Below are 13,635 nucleotides of genomic sequence, written 5' to 3' on the forward strand. Positions count from 1 at the left end.
AGCGCTTTTGTTACATATTCTTCTTCCTATTTATATACACTTGTACCTAGTCTTTACAATATTCCCCATATTCCCATTTAAGCAAATGTTTTTTTTTCTGACTGTTAAAAGACAGTTTGATAATTGAGTTCTGGTAGAGAGTAAAGTGTAAATATTAGACGTGGCTTTGATGGCGGAACCATGCTGAAGCGTGCTTTCCCGGAATTGATACCACAGAGAACACCAGAAAAATCAGCTCATTGGACTTAAACTTGCGTTAGTTACAGTTTTCACCTTTAATAAGTTACCATCTGAATAATTCAGCGCTCCTTCCTACAGAGCATTCCGTACCTGCCAGTTCCCCCCACCTAACCCAGGCAGCACACTTCCTCCCCGACAGGGGTCTAAAGTGGGAGACCCACTTAAATTCTTGCTCCCAATTCGCGAAGCGCGTCTCACTTTACCTCAAAGAGCTGAACGCGTCAAACTGCGCTCTCGTCCAATCTTCCTTGCTCTGACATCACGAAGCTTCGACCTCCCCTCCTCACTCTCGCAACCCTCGACAAAACCAGCGATATTCTCACCACAACACAAAACAGCAGAGAGGACAAGAAAAAAGTCGCAACCATGGGAATCAAAAACTTATTCCAGATCATCAAAGACGAGGCGCCCGATGCGGTCAAGGAGGGGGAGATCAAGAACCAGTTTGGGAGGAAGGTTGCGATTGTAAGTTTGTTGTCCACTCTTTCCAAACCCACCTGAGAATGGTATTTTTTAAATTTTGGGCTGAAAAAAAAAAAAAAAAACAGGACGCCTCCATGTCAATCTACTCGTTCCTCATCGCCGTCCGCTCCGACGGCCAGCAGCTCATGAACGAAGACGGGCAGACGACGTCTCATCTGATGGGCATGTTCTACCGCACCCTTCGAATGGTGGACAATGGGATCAAGCCGCTTTATGTCTTTGACGGCGCGCCGCCCAAGCTCAAGTCTGGCGAGCTCGCCAAGCGGTTCCAGCGCAAGCAGGAGGCGCACGAGGGGTTGGAGGAGGCCAAGGAGACGGGGACGACGGAGGAGGTGGAGAAGTTTAGTCGGAGGACGGTGAGGGTAACGAGGGAACATAATGCCGAGTGTCAGAAGCTGTTGAAGCTGATGGGGATACCGTATATTGTTGCGCCGACCGAGGCGGAGGCGCAGTGCGCGGTGCTGGCCAGGGCGGGGAAGGTGTATGCGGCGGCGAGTGAGGATATGGACACGCTGTGTTTTGACAGTCCGATTTTGCTGAGGCATTTGACGTTTTCGGAGCAGAGGAAGGAGCCGATTCAGGAGATTCATGTGGCGAAGGTGTTGGAGGGGTTGGGGATGGAGAGGAAGCAGGCATGTTACGTTTTGTCATGGTAGTGATGTTAGATATGGCTAACATTCGGGGATAGTTTGTCGACCTTTGCATCCTCCTCGGCTGCGACTACCTCGATCCCATCCCCAAGGTTGGACCCTCGACCGCCCTCAAGCTCATTCGCGAGCACAAGACTCTGGAGGGAGTGGTCAAGTTTATGAAGGAGGATCCCAAGAGCAAATATGTCATTCCTGACGACTGGCCCTTTGAGGATGCCAGAGACCTCTTTTTCAACCCTGACGTTCGTCAGGCGGATGACCCGCTTTGCGACTTCAAGTGGGAGAAGCCTGACATCGAGGGGCTGGTTCAGTTTCTGGTCAAGGAGAAGGGTTTCTCTGAGGACAGAGTGAGGGGTGCGGCGGCGAGACTGGAGAAGAACATAAAGAGCAGCCAGCAGAGCAGAATCGAGGGCTTCTTCAAGGTGCAGCCCAAGACGGAGGAGCAGAAGAAGGCGCACAAGCGGAAGCTGGAGGAGCAGAACGAGGCGAAGAAGAAGAAGCTGAAGGACGAGAAGAAGGAGAAGGCCAAGTTGAAGGCTAAGCCGAGGGGGACTGCTTGATTGTGTATCCTGTCTATGGGGTGTGGTTTGCTTTCACGACATCTGGGGGGAGGGGGATCTGGTAACGGTCACATGGCTGGCTTACCATAAATAAAAAGGTAAACTAAATCTGGCGTTTATGGTGTTGATGCTGGGCGGGGAATTAGGTTGATAAGCCTCAAATCGGGATTCTTTGCTATTATTGGGGAAATAAGGAGAAGCATATATCACGGGAGTAGCCTGGCAGTAACAATGATCAACCACAATGCACTGTCAACATGACATGTTCGCCGCAAGCTGCATTTTGCATTTTTGCATCTCGACGGATCTCCGAGTTGGGGTTTGCATTGCACTGTCTTTTGGGGAAAAGTGCATAACCTGGAGAGGGCTGTTTTAGTGCAGGGGTGGGTGCGTGCCTGATTAGGAAGATACCTCGGCTTGTTCTTTGTTCGGTGGGTAGCGGTCGAGCGGTAATCCGGGCGATGCCAATTGGTTCATCAATTTAGTTGCTTTGGGGTTGCATGACATCACAGCCGAGGGACCGTCATTTTGCTGCTGCTGCTAGTTGTTGAATATTTTGGAGGAGCGGGCTTGTTTGAATTTGTATAGGGAACGGTGCATGTGACTGTTCCAAGGCGGGACGAGGAATTGTTCTGGATTCGGGGGCTATCTGGGGAGGGAGGGGCACATGACTCTTGAGCTGATAGATTTGACAATCATGTATCATCTTGCAATGGCTGTGATCCAACGGACAGATATCATCCTCGGGGATTCCTTTCAAAAATGGAGGAAGCTCGTGAAATTCAAAACCACTGACGGGGATGGTGGATTATCTACCCCACGTTTCTCCCCCCTGATGGTTTATTCTACCCCACATTCCAGAACAACGTTGCCCCTTGTGTGTGTTGTGTGTGTGTGTGTGTGTGTGTGTGTGTGTGTGGTGGTGGTGTTCTTGTGCTTGCTCCGAGGCTTAAATGTTGGAGAGGGACTGGGTATCGAAGATGTGTTCCTCATGGAAAACGTGGTACCTGGCGGGCAAGGGCAAAGTAAGACATGAATCCCGTTCAGACGTTAAGGCGTTGTCCGTTACGTCTAGGCTCTTAACGGCGCACGATAGAGCAAACGCGGCGCAACGGTAGCTGTTACAAAAAGTCACTTTCACGGGCATACTGTCAGGTACAATATGTACCTTACAACAAAACCCCGAAATCTGAAGAGGCTGGATGGGAACACAAAGACACGTGCCCCCGGACTTTTTTCCTGGAACAAATTTCCGGGGTAGAGCATACGGTACCAGGATGGTAAAGGCGGGTTTTGCGGAGAGCTCGGCATGGTTTGCATGTGATTATCCCGCACCGCTGACGAAAGCGGCCCTTTATGGAGACACACCCGCGCCCGCTCATGAAGGGGGGGAGTAGGTAGTTTTGCTTGATCGCAAAAGCTGTTTCGTGTGTTTTTTCTTTCTCTTTTCCTCTCTCTCTCTTCTTCATTCCCATCACCTATCCTGGACTGTTTAAGAGCTCACCACACACACACACACACACACACACACACACACACACACACACAACAACCGCCACAATGTCCAAGACCTTCACCCAAGCCGACGTTGCGTCGCACAAGACGACTGATTCCTTGTGGATCACCATCGACGGCGATGTTTATGACCTGACCAAGTTCCAGGATGACCATCCAGGTGTGTGCACATTCTTCTTTTGGCGCAATAGATTTGGTGGCGCGCAATGGTTGCTGACTGAGATGGTTTGACAGGCGGCAAGAAGATCCTCCAGAGAGTCGCCGGCAAGGACGCCTCGAAGCAGTTCTGGAAGTATCACAATGAGGGTATTCTCAAGAAGTATCAGAAGCTCCAGATTGGCTCGTTAGATACCAAGCCCAAGAAGGAGGCACCCCCTGCTCCCGCGCCCAAGAAGGAGGCCCCTAAGCCTAAGCCTGCTGCTGCTTCTTCTGCCCCTGCTGGGGAGGCTGAGGCTCTTGAGCCGTTTGGAGAGCAGATTCCTTTTGGTGATCCTGCGTGGTACCAGGGCGTAAGTTTTACTCATGCCATGGCTCTCTGTGACAGCAGCTAACAGAATAACCTAGCACCACTCCCCCTACTTCAACGAGACCCACGCCGCCCTCCGCGCCGAAGTCCGCGAGTGGGTAGAGACCGAAGTCGAGCCCTACGTCACCGAATGGGACGAGAAGAAGGAGGTCCCCGCCCACATCTACAAGCAGATGGGCGAGCGCGGCTACCTCGCCGGTCTCCTCGGCACCCACTACCAAAAGGACTACGTCAAGAACCCCATCAAGTCGGTCCCCGCCGAGAAGTGGGATCTCTTCCACGAGATGCTCCTCACCGATGAGCTCTCCCGCGTTGGGTCCGGTGGCTTCGTCTGGAACGTCATTGGTGGCTTCGGCATCGGCTGCCCCCCCTTGGTCAAGTTCGGCAAGAAGTCTGTCGTCGACCGTGTCCTCCCTGGCATCCTCAACGGCGACAAGCGCATCTGCTTGGCCATCACCGAGCCCGACGCCGGTTCTGACGTCGCCAACCTCACCTGCGAGGCTAAGCTCTCCGAGGATGGCAAGCATTATATCGTCAACGGCGAGAAGAAGTGGATCACCAACGGTATCTGGTGCGACTACTTCACCGTCGCCGTCCGCACCGGCGGCCCCGGCATGAACGGTGTTTCCCTCCTGCTCGTCGAGCGTGACTTCGGCGGTGTCTCCACCCGCAGGATGGACTGCCAGGGCGTCTGGTCTTCGGGCACGACCTACATCACGTTCGAGGACGTCAAGGTCCCCGTCGAGAACCTCATCGGCAAGGAGAACCAGGGTTTCCGCGTCATCATGACCAACTTCAACCACGAGCGCATCGGCATCATCATCCAGTGCCTCCGTTTCTCCCGCGTCTGCTACGAGGAGTCGGTCAAGTACGCCAACAAGAGGAGGACATTTGGAAAGAAGCTGATTGAGCACCCCGTCATCCGGCTCAAGCTGGCGCACATGGCGAGGCAGATCGAGGCGTCGTACAGCTGGTTGGAGAATGTGATTTACCAGTGTGAGAAGATGGGCGATACCGAGGCTATGCTTCGTCTCGGCGGCCCCATTGCCGGTCTCAAGGCTCAGGCTACCGTCACGTTTGAGTTCTGCGCCCGCGAGGCGTCGCAGATTTTCGGCGGCTTGTCCTACTCTCGCGGTGGGCAGGGTGGAAAGGTCGAGAGACTGTACCGTGATGTGAGGGCTTATGCTATCCCTGGCGGTTCCGAGGAGATTATGCTTGACCTCAGCATCAGGCAAAGTATGAGGGTTGCCAAGATGTTGGGTATGAAGCTTTAGGGGAGGGTTGTTGTACAAAAGATGGGTGCTGTAAGAATGGTGTACCAGTATGGGTGGTTGGCGGTAGACGGCATCGTCTCATATTTCTCTCTCTTTTGGTTTTTCATCATCTGTTCTTAGCATGATATCAACAACAGATTTTTTTTTCTATTTTTTTTTCGGTAATAAGAATGGCATTTGGATAGGATGTTCTGGTGGTGGAATTGTCATGGGGTGTAGCGGGAGCATAGAAATATATCTGATCAACATTAAACTTGTCTTCAACTTGCTCGCTGTTGTATAGTGGACTTACACATGGTTTCGATGGCTGTGCCCCCTTGTAATCGTGAGAAATGCCAACGCAAAGTGTCAAAAGGCCCCCCCGTCCTCTAAATGTCATGGCTGAGCTCCCAGCAAGAATCCCACACGGTGACGAAGAATGCCTACTATATTCTCCCTCTCCCCATCCACACTAGAAGATACCCCCAAATATACATCTACCCCTGTTCTTCAGAGCGCCATCCATTCCAAACCATCTATCTCCCGATTTCGAGAATCATACATTTGCAACCCCCAAACGCCAGCCAAACAAAAAAAAACCCCTGCGCTTTCCCATCTATGACACCAAATAATACAATTCTTTTTTCCCGGTGGTCCCTGAGCACGGGAGAGAACCCACCCTTCCCTTATATCATCACCTCGTGCCCGACCCCTCCCCCGGCGGCATATCAACCATCTCATACCCCCCCCCACCATCCCTCCCCCTCCCCCTCCCCCGTCCCCTGCTAAACCCCTGCTCTAGATCTTCCTCCCCCTCCCCCGCCCCCCTCACATGCTCATTCGAGTTCCTCAGCTCCCCAGGCTGCGACTGCCCCCTCGCATGCCCGTTATTGTTGCCGGCACCATTCCCCCCAAACGAAATCGGCTTCAGCTCCCTATACCTACACCCCCAAGTCCCGAGCACCACCCCCAGCACGCTAGCGCAGGCCATGCTCACCCACCAGGCCATGTGCTTCGGGAGCTCGCCCGTGTAGAAGGTGACGACGACGAGGTGGATGAAGTGGAGGGAGAGGGCAAAGTCGGTGACGAGTTTGGATCGGCCTATCAGAACTACTATCGCGGCGCCCCTGTACAAACAAACAAACGTCAGTACCGGGTTGAAAATCAAAATGGGGGAGAGGAAAGGGGAAAACAAACATCAACACCCCCCCGTTCAGCATCGCGAGGAACCCGCAAAGCCACCCCTGCGTCGTGTCCCCTCTTATGCTCTGCCATCCTAGCACCAGGTCGAGGGTGAATGCTGTGCCCGCTACCAGGGCGGAGAAGAGGAGGAGGGTGAAGCTGAAGGTGTAGTACAGCGCCTGGAGGGCGAGGATCTGGGAGGCGATTTTGAGGGGGGGGAGTTCGGAGAGGGAGCCTGGGCGAGGGGGGCGGCGGCGGCGGGCCATTTTGTTATCGTCGTGTACGGTGGGTATGGAACGTCGCGCTATCGGGGCATATCTCGAGGAGGGAACGCGCGCGCGGTCGCAAAAGTCTGGATGGGATCCGTGTACTCGGGAAGGAGCTCGGAATGCTCCTGGGGGTTTATTATGATGGGGTTGTGTCGAGCCAGTCGTCGATTATCTCTCTATCGTTTGTATCTTGCTTCTTCGATATACCTGTCTCTCCAAAGCAGAGTGTTTCAGTCAAGTCCCCGTCGTCAAGCCCAAGGAAATGTTAAAAAAAAAAAAATTAAATGTCTGGCGCATCAAATGTCAAATGAAAAGATATCTGGCTGTGCTGTGCTATCCTCCACAGGCGCACCGCTGCAGCCCCCGTCCCGTCTAACGGTACGTGAGATTACATAATCTAACCTTGAACATTAGTAGCCCGCCCACCCCCTTCCCCCAACCCCCAACCCCCTGGCTCCCCACATTTTCCCCAATCCCTGTTTCCGGCCGGCAACTGCCATCATCTTCAACCCTCCACCAGCACCACCACTATATCCCACTACCCGACGACAGCAAGCAAAACCGCAACAATGGGCTGGCTATCCTCCTCCTCCCCCGAAGATCAACGCTCCCAAGAAATCCGCGCCGGCACCGTCGCCCCCTCCCGCGCCGAGCGGGCCCGCTGCTGGGAGGCCCGCGACGGGTATTTTGCCTGCCTGGACAAGAACAACATTGTGGACGCGCTGAAAGAGGAGAAAGCCGCTGGCAAGGCTTGCGGGGCGGAGGGCAAGGTTTTTGAGAGGGATTGTGCTGCTCAGTGGGTAGGTTTTCGCAGCCTTTTTTTTTTTTTTACCTTCCTTCTGTTACTGGGATGGGGTGGAGGGGCATACACAAGATATGTCTCTCAGGAGGATGGGTGGAAAGAGAAGGGTTGGAGGGAGGAGTGGTTATGAACTTTTGTTGGGTCTCGGAAGAATGTTTTACTGATACGACCGAAAAATATAGGTAACATACTTCAAAAAGTGGCGCGTCCAAGACATCCAAAAACGTCAACGCATCAAGGAGCTCGAGGCCCAAGGCGCAAACAGGCTGGACGTGCAGACCGACTTCACGCCAAGGGGTTAAAAGGGGGACTTGAGAGCAGGGGAAGGAGAAGTGTGACGATAGGAGGAAGTGTAAATGCACAATATGAACAACCTCACCAGGTTGAACGGATATCAAAATATGGAGACGGAAATACCATAGGGGAAGGAAGGAACAAGGCGTTTACAGGAGCCATATCCATAACAAGAACCACAAGATAAATAAGGGAACATTCACAACTCATCATCCAAAGCCAATAATATCAAATGATAAATGTAGTAGTATAACAACATCTATATACAATCCCCTCTCCTTCTCCCACTCCCCCCTCCCCCATCTAAATAAGCACCACCGCCCCCTCTCTCCTCTTTCGAAGAAAACCCAAACACTGTAAACCCACTCTCCTAAACAACAGCACCAAGTAAAAAAAAAATCCTATTTCAATCCCCATACAGCAAAACAACAACAAACATCCCATACATTCTCCCCACCGACCCACTCGACCATCCAAAACATTCAATGCAGACAGGCGGTAACAAAACGTCTAAAGCACTACTGAACAACACCCCTCTTTCTAACAATAAACCGCAACCATCAACCAAGAACAAACTGTGTCTCTGTAATGAATGAAAAGTGAATGAGAAAAAAAAGAGCGTCCATAATCAGGGTCGTCAGTCAGCCTCAGTGTAATAGTAGTCCCCTCCAACAAACATATCGGCCCGTTTGGTTGATTGTAAAAAGAATAATGTGTGTGTAATGTCTGATAAAAACTGTATGTTGAATAAGAAAGCAAGAAGAAAAAAATGAGTTTTTGTGTGTGTATGTGTCCTTGTAAGAGAGAGAGGTGTTTTGTGCAGTTGGTATCATGAGGTCTGGTTCTTCCAAGATAACGACACACAGAGAGAGACAGAGAGAGGATGAAAAGAAGGAGAGAGAAGAAAAACGACAAGAAAAGGGGGTTCCTGATCCACCCCCACCGAATTCAATCAAACGCAACAGCAACAAAAAAACGCAAAGAAACTAAGCCAAATCCATCCATCATCCTTCCCCCCTCCTTAGTAATCATTAAGCCGCTCGCTACACAACTTTCCCTTTCCTACATCCCCCTCCTCCTTCTCATCCTCAATCCTGATCGTGACGATCGCCACCGACGAACCCGAAAACCACATCTCCCTCGTCCTCTCCCAATCCCTCTGATCAGGCGTCACCACCCTCTTGCCCTTTTCCATTGTCGAGCCGTCATCCCTCTAAGAACTCCCATTGACCCTCGGCAGCGGGGGCAGCGCCTTATCCAAACTATCCCTACTGATCTGGTTCTTCACATGCCCCTGATCCAACCGGCTCTTTTGGCTCCCCGACACGCTCCTCAACCCGCCACCTTGACCATACCCGCTATCCACGCTGTCTGGCTTCATCATGGTGTGATGCGAGACGCCGCCATAGCCATGGCCCGTTTTGGGCGGCGTCGGTGGCGGTCTCCCTGAATCGCTGCCCCTACTCCTACCACCCATCAAATGGCTGGTAAAGGTCCCTGTGCGGAAATCATCACCGTCCTTTGCGGGGGTGGGCGGTCGGTGGTCGTCTTCTTGACTGAGACGACTCGTCTGTGATTTCTGACTGCGGCGGGACTTGGTTGACTGGCTTTCAGCCGCTTCCTCTACCACCGGCAGAACTGCTGTGTCTCGACGGTCACCAAGCGGCGGGGACTGATGTTTCCCGCTGCTGGAACCAGGGTTATTGGACGGAGAGGCGGTAGTTCGGAGAGTTCGATCAGGTATGTTCTCCTCGCTCGGGCTGCGATGCTCGCTTCTCCTTGCTTGCTCCTCAGCCTTTTGCATCGTGAGCTCAACCTCGGGAGATCTCATGCCCGACGACGAGGCTCCCGGTGGCGCTGGAGGGAGGTAGCTTGGTACTGGAGGAGCTGCATTCGACGAGCGGCCCCGGAGACTATTCCAGCTGCCTACCCGTTGTCGTTCCTCCGAGGCGGCAGCAGCTGCTTGGGCCGCGTCTCTTTCTTGAGCTTCTCGCAAAGCCTCCTCCTGTGACATTGTTACGCCGTTGATAAAGTTGATGAATCTCTCGCCGTACTCATGTGGCGGGAGGGCCGAGATCTGCGTGCGATCGCTCGACAGGCCTTTCCAAAAGTGCTCGATCTTTTTGATCATGCCGTACTGTAGACATGTTAGCACACCCCCCTTCACTCTGACGAGAAACTTACGTGAGTGAGACAATCAATCACCCCCAGGTAGTAAATCTCATCCCCCGGTGCATTATCCTCATGCGTCGCCCTGAATCCTCCATCATCCTGGTTAAACACAAAGCCGGACTTCTGCCCGTCCTCAAGCTCATCCGGCATCCGGCTACTAGTTTCACCCATGGGCACTGGCTTCTCCGTCTGGATCATCTGCCTCAGCTCTCTCGCCTTCCGCTGGTTCTCCAGCTTTGACGGCGTCCTCATCAGAACCGAGTGAGGGTTCTCATCCTCCGGAACGCCATTGCCCCCCGGGTTGAACACCCGCAACGTCTTATCCCGTAAGTTTTCCTCGTTCCCTCTCTGAAGATCGTGGATGCCTATCAGCAGCGAGTAATCCATGATGTGCAGCTTCTGCAACAACCGCACATCCTTCTGCAGTTGCTCCAAGAACATCTTCTTTTTCTGAATCCCCAGCTCAAGATGTCTCTTCCGCCGCAGCCAGTTCAGATCCTTCAGCGTTGCCCTCGGGTTGTTCGCCAGCTCCTCCTCCCTGTAGTCTCGCCCAATCGTCGAGCCCTTCAAGTCGAAAGTCTGGTGGATGTCCCGGTGTGGCGGGAACAGGTTGTTCATGACGACAAAGTGGATCTTCTTGCCGTAGGGCATCTTGACCCGGTGAAGACCGTAAAACTGCGAAAGCAGAGTGTTGGGATTGTTGGTGACATGCTGGTAGTAATCCTTCAAGATCTTCCTGAGAAACTTGTGCTCGGCGTGGTGGATCGTCTTGATGATGTACTTGTAGTCCCGCGAAAAGTAGAAAAAACTTCCACTCTTGCCCGGCGACCCAAGCTCTGACAAGATGTACTTACCCGTCAAGGACATGAGATAGTCGGCGGGATCGAGGCGGAACAGTGCTCGCAGGTGGCGGAAGACCCACGGAGCATAGTCCTTGAACTTGAAGTCGTACTTGGCCGACGGCACCAGTTCGTTTCCGGCACTTTCTGAATGTTAGCTTAGCTTCCTGGAGTTGCCGATCGTTCCACTCACATATCGAAAGTAGACTTCTGCTTGACGTCGAAGTCGGCGTCCGTCAGCTGCCGGTCAAGTTTCGCGTTGGTTCTCGACACGGCCACACGGATGCCAGTCAACATATTGTATGCCGTCACCCAGTTCGCGTGCGTCTCATCCACCTTTGTCCCGACCAGGACCCTGTCATCATCCTCAATTTCCCTCCTTCTTCTCTTGGTAGCGCGCTTTTGCCTGTACGCTTCGGCCCACCGCATGGCATCTTCATCCGGCATCACCTCATGGTGGGCCTCCGAGTGCAGAGATCTCGTGTTCCTCCTAGCCAAACTCAACGATGCTCTCCTAACTCCGCCGCCAATTGTGGGCGAGAATCTGCCGCTAGCATAACCCTCGGCCCCATCCCGCGATCCGCGCCCTTGTGTTACCTTGGGAACCTCGAGTGTGTGACGGTGCTTGATCCCAGGGGCAGGTGGTGGTGGTGGTGCTAGCGGGCCTGAGGCAGTCGGGCCAGGAAATGGAGGGGAGGAATATCTGTGTGGCGCCTTTTGGGTTTTCGGTTCCGGGCTTAAAGAATCGGACGTCGCGGTCGAAGCGTTGACAGGCAAGGTTGCTACCGACGACTCGTTGTTATCCTGAACTGTGCGAATGCCCCCATTACTCATAGGCCGCGCATATGGGTCGGCCTGCGCGGTACCGTTACCGTCGAGTCCTGAACTGACAGATATCCGCGGAAAGGCCTCTTGCGGGCTCGATGTTGTTGAATCATTCCCCCTTCCATTAGCCTTTAGCGTCCTGTCCACCAACACTGTCGAATTGCCATTCGGTAGTGGTTTGCGGCTCGTCGAGTCGATCGTGGTGTTGCCCACTCCGTTCGTCAATGCTCCAGCAGGACTGCCATTTGGCAGCGTGTTCATACTTGGGGGAGCCTTTTTCGGATATTCCCCATTCACGTCCTGGATGAGTCGCGTTCGCGGGTCGGCAGAGGCCTCGGAGGTTTGTGAAGAATTAGACGAGTTGTAGGAGCTCTCGTCGAAGCTCTCGTTGGATGTGTGCGAGTGTGGCTGGCGCGCAACGTGTACATTGACTTTGCCGGGGTTCGACAGGCCGTACTGGGCGGCTTGATCGAGGTGCACGAGGCCTGAGGATTGGGAGTCGATTGCCGCACTTCCGTCCGGCAGGAAGGAGGGCATCGCGTGTCGGGTCGTGAGATTGGGGGGAGGAGGCTTCTGGCTGTTCCAAGATTCGATTGATATTACGGACGGTCGGCAGTGGCGCACATGCTCTCTCACACTCTCTCGACAACTCAACACAGACACGGGGTGATTGGCAAAGGGAAGGGGGCAGGGGCAGGACAGCGTCAAACAGGAGAACAAGGAGGTGTAGTCGGAATTGATGATGATGATGATGGATGGGTTCCGCCGCGTCGGGCTCGATTCGTCGGCTTTGGGATGCGAAATGGAGGGAAGGGCAAAAGCAAGGCCGAGCGGATTGATTGTGTCGACGGTCGGTTGTGGTTCAGCTGGTCTGGGCGGGAATCTTTGCTGCGCAGGGGCCGAAAGAACAAGCAGAACGCCGCTTGGCGGTACGGTACGGAGCAACAGAGTGTGTCCGCTGTCGTGGCATTCGCTCTCAGGCTTTACTTGTTCTCTTCTGGTCCTCACAGCGTAGGTAGATCAACAAATTGGAAGGATTCATGAGTATTTTGATTAGGGACGAAAAGAAATAGGAAAAAAAACTCCGTCGGTGCTGTGCTGTGCTGTACTGTGCTGCGCTGTGGTGCTGCGCTGTAGCCAGGCGCAGTGCTCTCGGTTTAGGTAGTTACCTGTAAAAAGCCCAGACCACCCCGCCATTTCAAAACTCCAGTGGTCAGCAACAATCCCCGTTGCGAGGCGACACGGGACTCGGCGCCGAGACAAACGCACCCCGTTGCTTTTGACCTTGCGACGATCACCAGTTTTCAAAGAGTGCATTTCCGCTGGCTTTAGGGAATATTCCGGGTTTTTCAAACTATATGTCTTCCTTTTCTCCTGATCAGTCTGCCTACGTAGAACTGAAATGGCTGGAAAAGAGAGGGCATTCCCAGAGCACCATCCCCCTTATCTCTCTCCAAAACTGGTCGGCCGACCCCATTGCCCGACCTTCCGTTCAAAGGTGATCTCCCGTGCTTCGCGGTTTTCACTCTCCCCCCCAAGCAATTACATCATTTTTGTACATCCTTGGTCCCCAAATCAACCGGGCTGCCTCTCGTTTATTTACCACCATCATCAACAAAACAGTGGGTTTTGCCGTGTCAAGTTTGCCCATAAAATCCCACTTGCTCATTTAAAGCAACGGCTTCCCCTGTCTCTGGCTGCTCCGTCCGTCGGGCCTTCGGCGCCTGAAAAGGAGGCTTGGTCCCTGGCATTCCTGGGTACAGGATATATGTAGCTAGGCCCAGTGTCGAGACGACTATATTCTGTCCGCAGCCCAGCCATACAGAGCCCTTTGTTCCCACATGGCAGATACCAAGACGGAAGACGGCAACAGCGGCAACAAAACCCTCCTTTTGCACACATTGTCAATCCCTTCTCGCCAAAAAAGTCAGCTGTTTCAAACCCCTCAAAATCATCTGTCATGAGTATTCTCTCCTTTCTCAACGGAGTTTCCCGTCAACCCCGTCTGCGCTCTGCAGAAACTGT

The 13,635-nt window shown here is 53.2% G+C and overlaps 5 protein-coding genes across 5 annotated transcripts; 3 read left to right on the forward strand and 2 right to left on the reverse strand.

The window, feature by feature from the left end:
- Nucleotides 1–606: 606 nt before the first annotated feature.
- FEN1 (Elongation of fatty acids protein 2) lies at nucleotides 607–1,933 on the forward strand (the record flags this gene model as incomplete). The annotated part of the gene is made up of 3 exons (XM_062880160.1): nucleotides 607–705; nucleotides 789–1,364; nucleotides 1,412–1,933. 3 exons carry the CDS (start codon nucleotides 607–609, stop codon nucleotides 1,931–1,933), a joined length of 1,197 nt encoding a protein of 398 aa, XP_062731490.1.
- A 1,560-nt stretch (nucleotides 1,934–3,493) lies between these two features.
- Nucleotides 3,494–5,248, forward strand: QC761_509600 (uncharacterized protein; the record flags this gene model as incomplete). The annotated part of the gene is made up of 3 exons (XM_062880161.1): nucleotides 3,494–3,608; nucleotides 3,683–3,957; nucleotides 4,013–5,248. The coding sequence occupies 3 exons, from the start codon at nucleotides 3,494–3,496 to the stop codon at nucleotides 5,246–5,248; spliced, it is 1,626 nt and encodes a 541-aa protein (XP_062731491.1).
- A 266-nt stretch (nucleotides 5,249–5,514) lies between these two features.
- On the reverse strand, nucleotides 5,515–7,022 carry QC761_509610 (uncharacterized protein). The gene is made up of 2 exons (XM_062880162.1): nucleotides 6,425–7,022; nucleotides 5,515–6,354 (listed from the first exon to the last, which is right to left on the reverse strand). The coding sequence occupies exons 1-2, from the start codon at nucleotides 6,673–6,675 to the stop codon at nucleotides 5,922–5,924; spliced, it is 684 nt and encodes a 227-aa protein (XP_062731492.1). The 5' UTR covers nucleotides 6,676–7,022; the 3' UTR covers nucleotides 5,515–5,921.
- QC761_509620 (uncharacterized protein) lies at nucleotides 6,479–7,995 on the forward strand. The gene is made up of 3 exons (XM_062880163.1): nucleotides 6,479–6,827; nucleotides 7,093–7,478; nucleotides 7,663–7,995. Exons 1-2 carry the CDS (start codon nucleotides 6,766–6,768, stop codon nucleotides 7,454–7,456), a joined length of 426 nt encoding a protein of 141 aa, XP_062731493.1. The 5' UTR covers nucleotides 6,479–6,765; the 3' UTR covers nucleotides 7,457–7,478; nucleotides 7,663–7,995.
- Nucleotides 7,996–8,015: 20 nt separating this feature from the next.
- On the reverse strand, nucleotides 8,016–13,210 carry MSS4 (Phosphatidylinositol-4-phosphate 5-kinase). The gene is made up of 3 exons (XM_062880164.1): nucleotides 10,979–13,210; nucleotides 9,959–10,928; nucleotides 8,016–9,911 (listed from the first exon to the last, which is right to left on the reverse strand). Exons 1-3 carry the CDS (start codon nucleotides 12,145–12,147, stop codon nucleotides 8,988–8,990), a joined length of 3,063 nt encoding a protein of 1,020 aa, XP_062731494.1. The 5' UTR covers nucleotides 12,148–13,210; the 3' UTR covers nucleotides 8,016–8,987.
- Between the last annotated feature and the right edge of the window lie 425 nt (nucleotides 13,211–13,635).

The sequence above is a fragment of the Podospora bellae-mahoneyi genome, chromosome 5, assembly GCF_035222275.1.
Source record: "Podospora bellae-mahoneyi strain CBS 112042 chromosome 5, whole genome shotgun sequence".
NCBI classification, from domain to species: domain Eukaryota; kingdom Fungi; phylum Ascomycota; class Sordariomycetes; order Sordariales; family Podosporaceae; genus Podospora; species Podospora bellae-mahoneyi.

Bases quoted from the DNA above. Each gene is read 5' to 3' on its own strand.
- QC761_509610 (XM_062880162.1), bottom strand. From the start codon at position 6,675: ATGGCCCGCCGCCGCCGCCCCCCTCGCCCAGGCTCCCTCTCCGAACTC. The intron at 6,355-6,424 runs GTTTGTTTTCCC...TTGTTTGTACAG, and splicing joins CTGAACGGGGGGGTGTTGAT to GGGCGCCGCGATAGTAGTTC.
- MSS4 (XM_062880164.1), bottom strand. From the start codon at position 12,147: ATGCCCTCCTTCCTGCCGGACGGAAGTGCGGCAATCGACTCCCAATCC. The intron at 10,929-10,978 runs GTGAGTGGAACG...ACATTCAGAAAG, and splicing joins CAGAAGTCTACTTTCGATAT to TGCCGGAAACGAACTGGTGC. The intron at 9,912-9,958 runs GTAAGTTTCTCG...ACATGTCTACAG, and splicing joins TGATTGATTGTCTCACTCAC to TACGGCATGATCAAAAAGAT.
- QC761_509620 (XM_062880163.1), top strand. From the start codon at position 6,766: ATGGGATCCGTGTACTCGGGAAGGAGCTCGGAATGCTCCTGGGGGTTT. The intron at 6,828-7,092 runs GTGTCGAGCCAG...CTTGAACATTAG, and splicing joins GGGTTTATTATGATGGGGTT to TAGCCCGCCCACCCCCTTCC.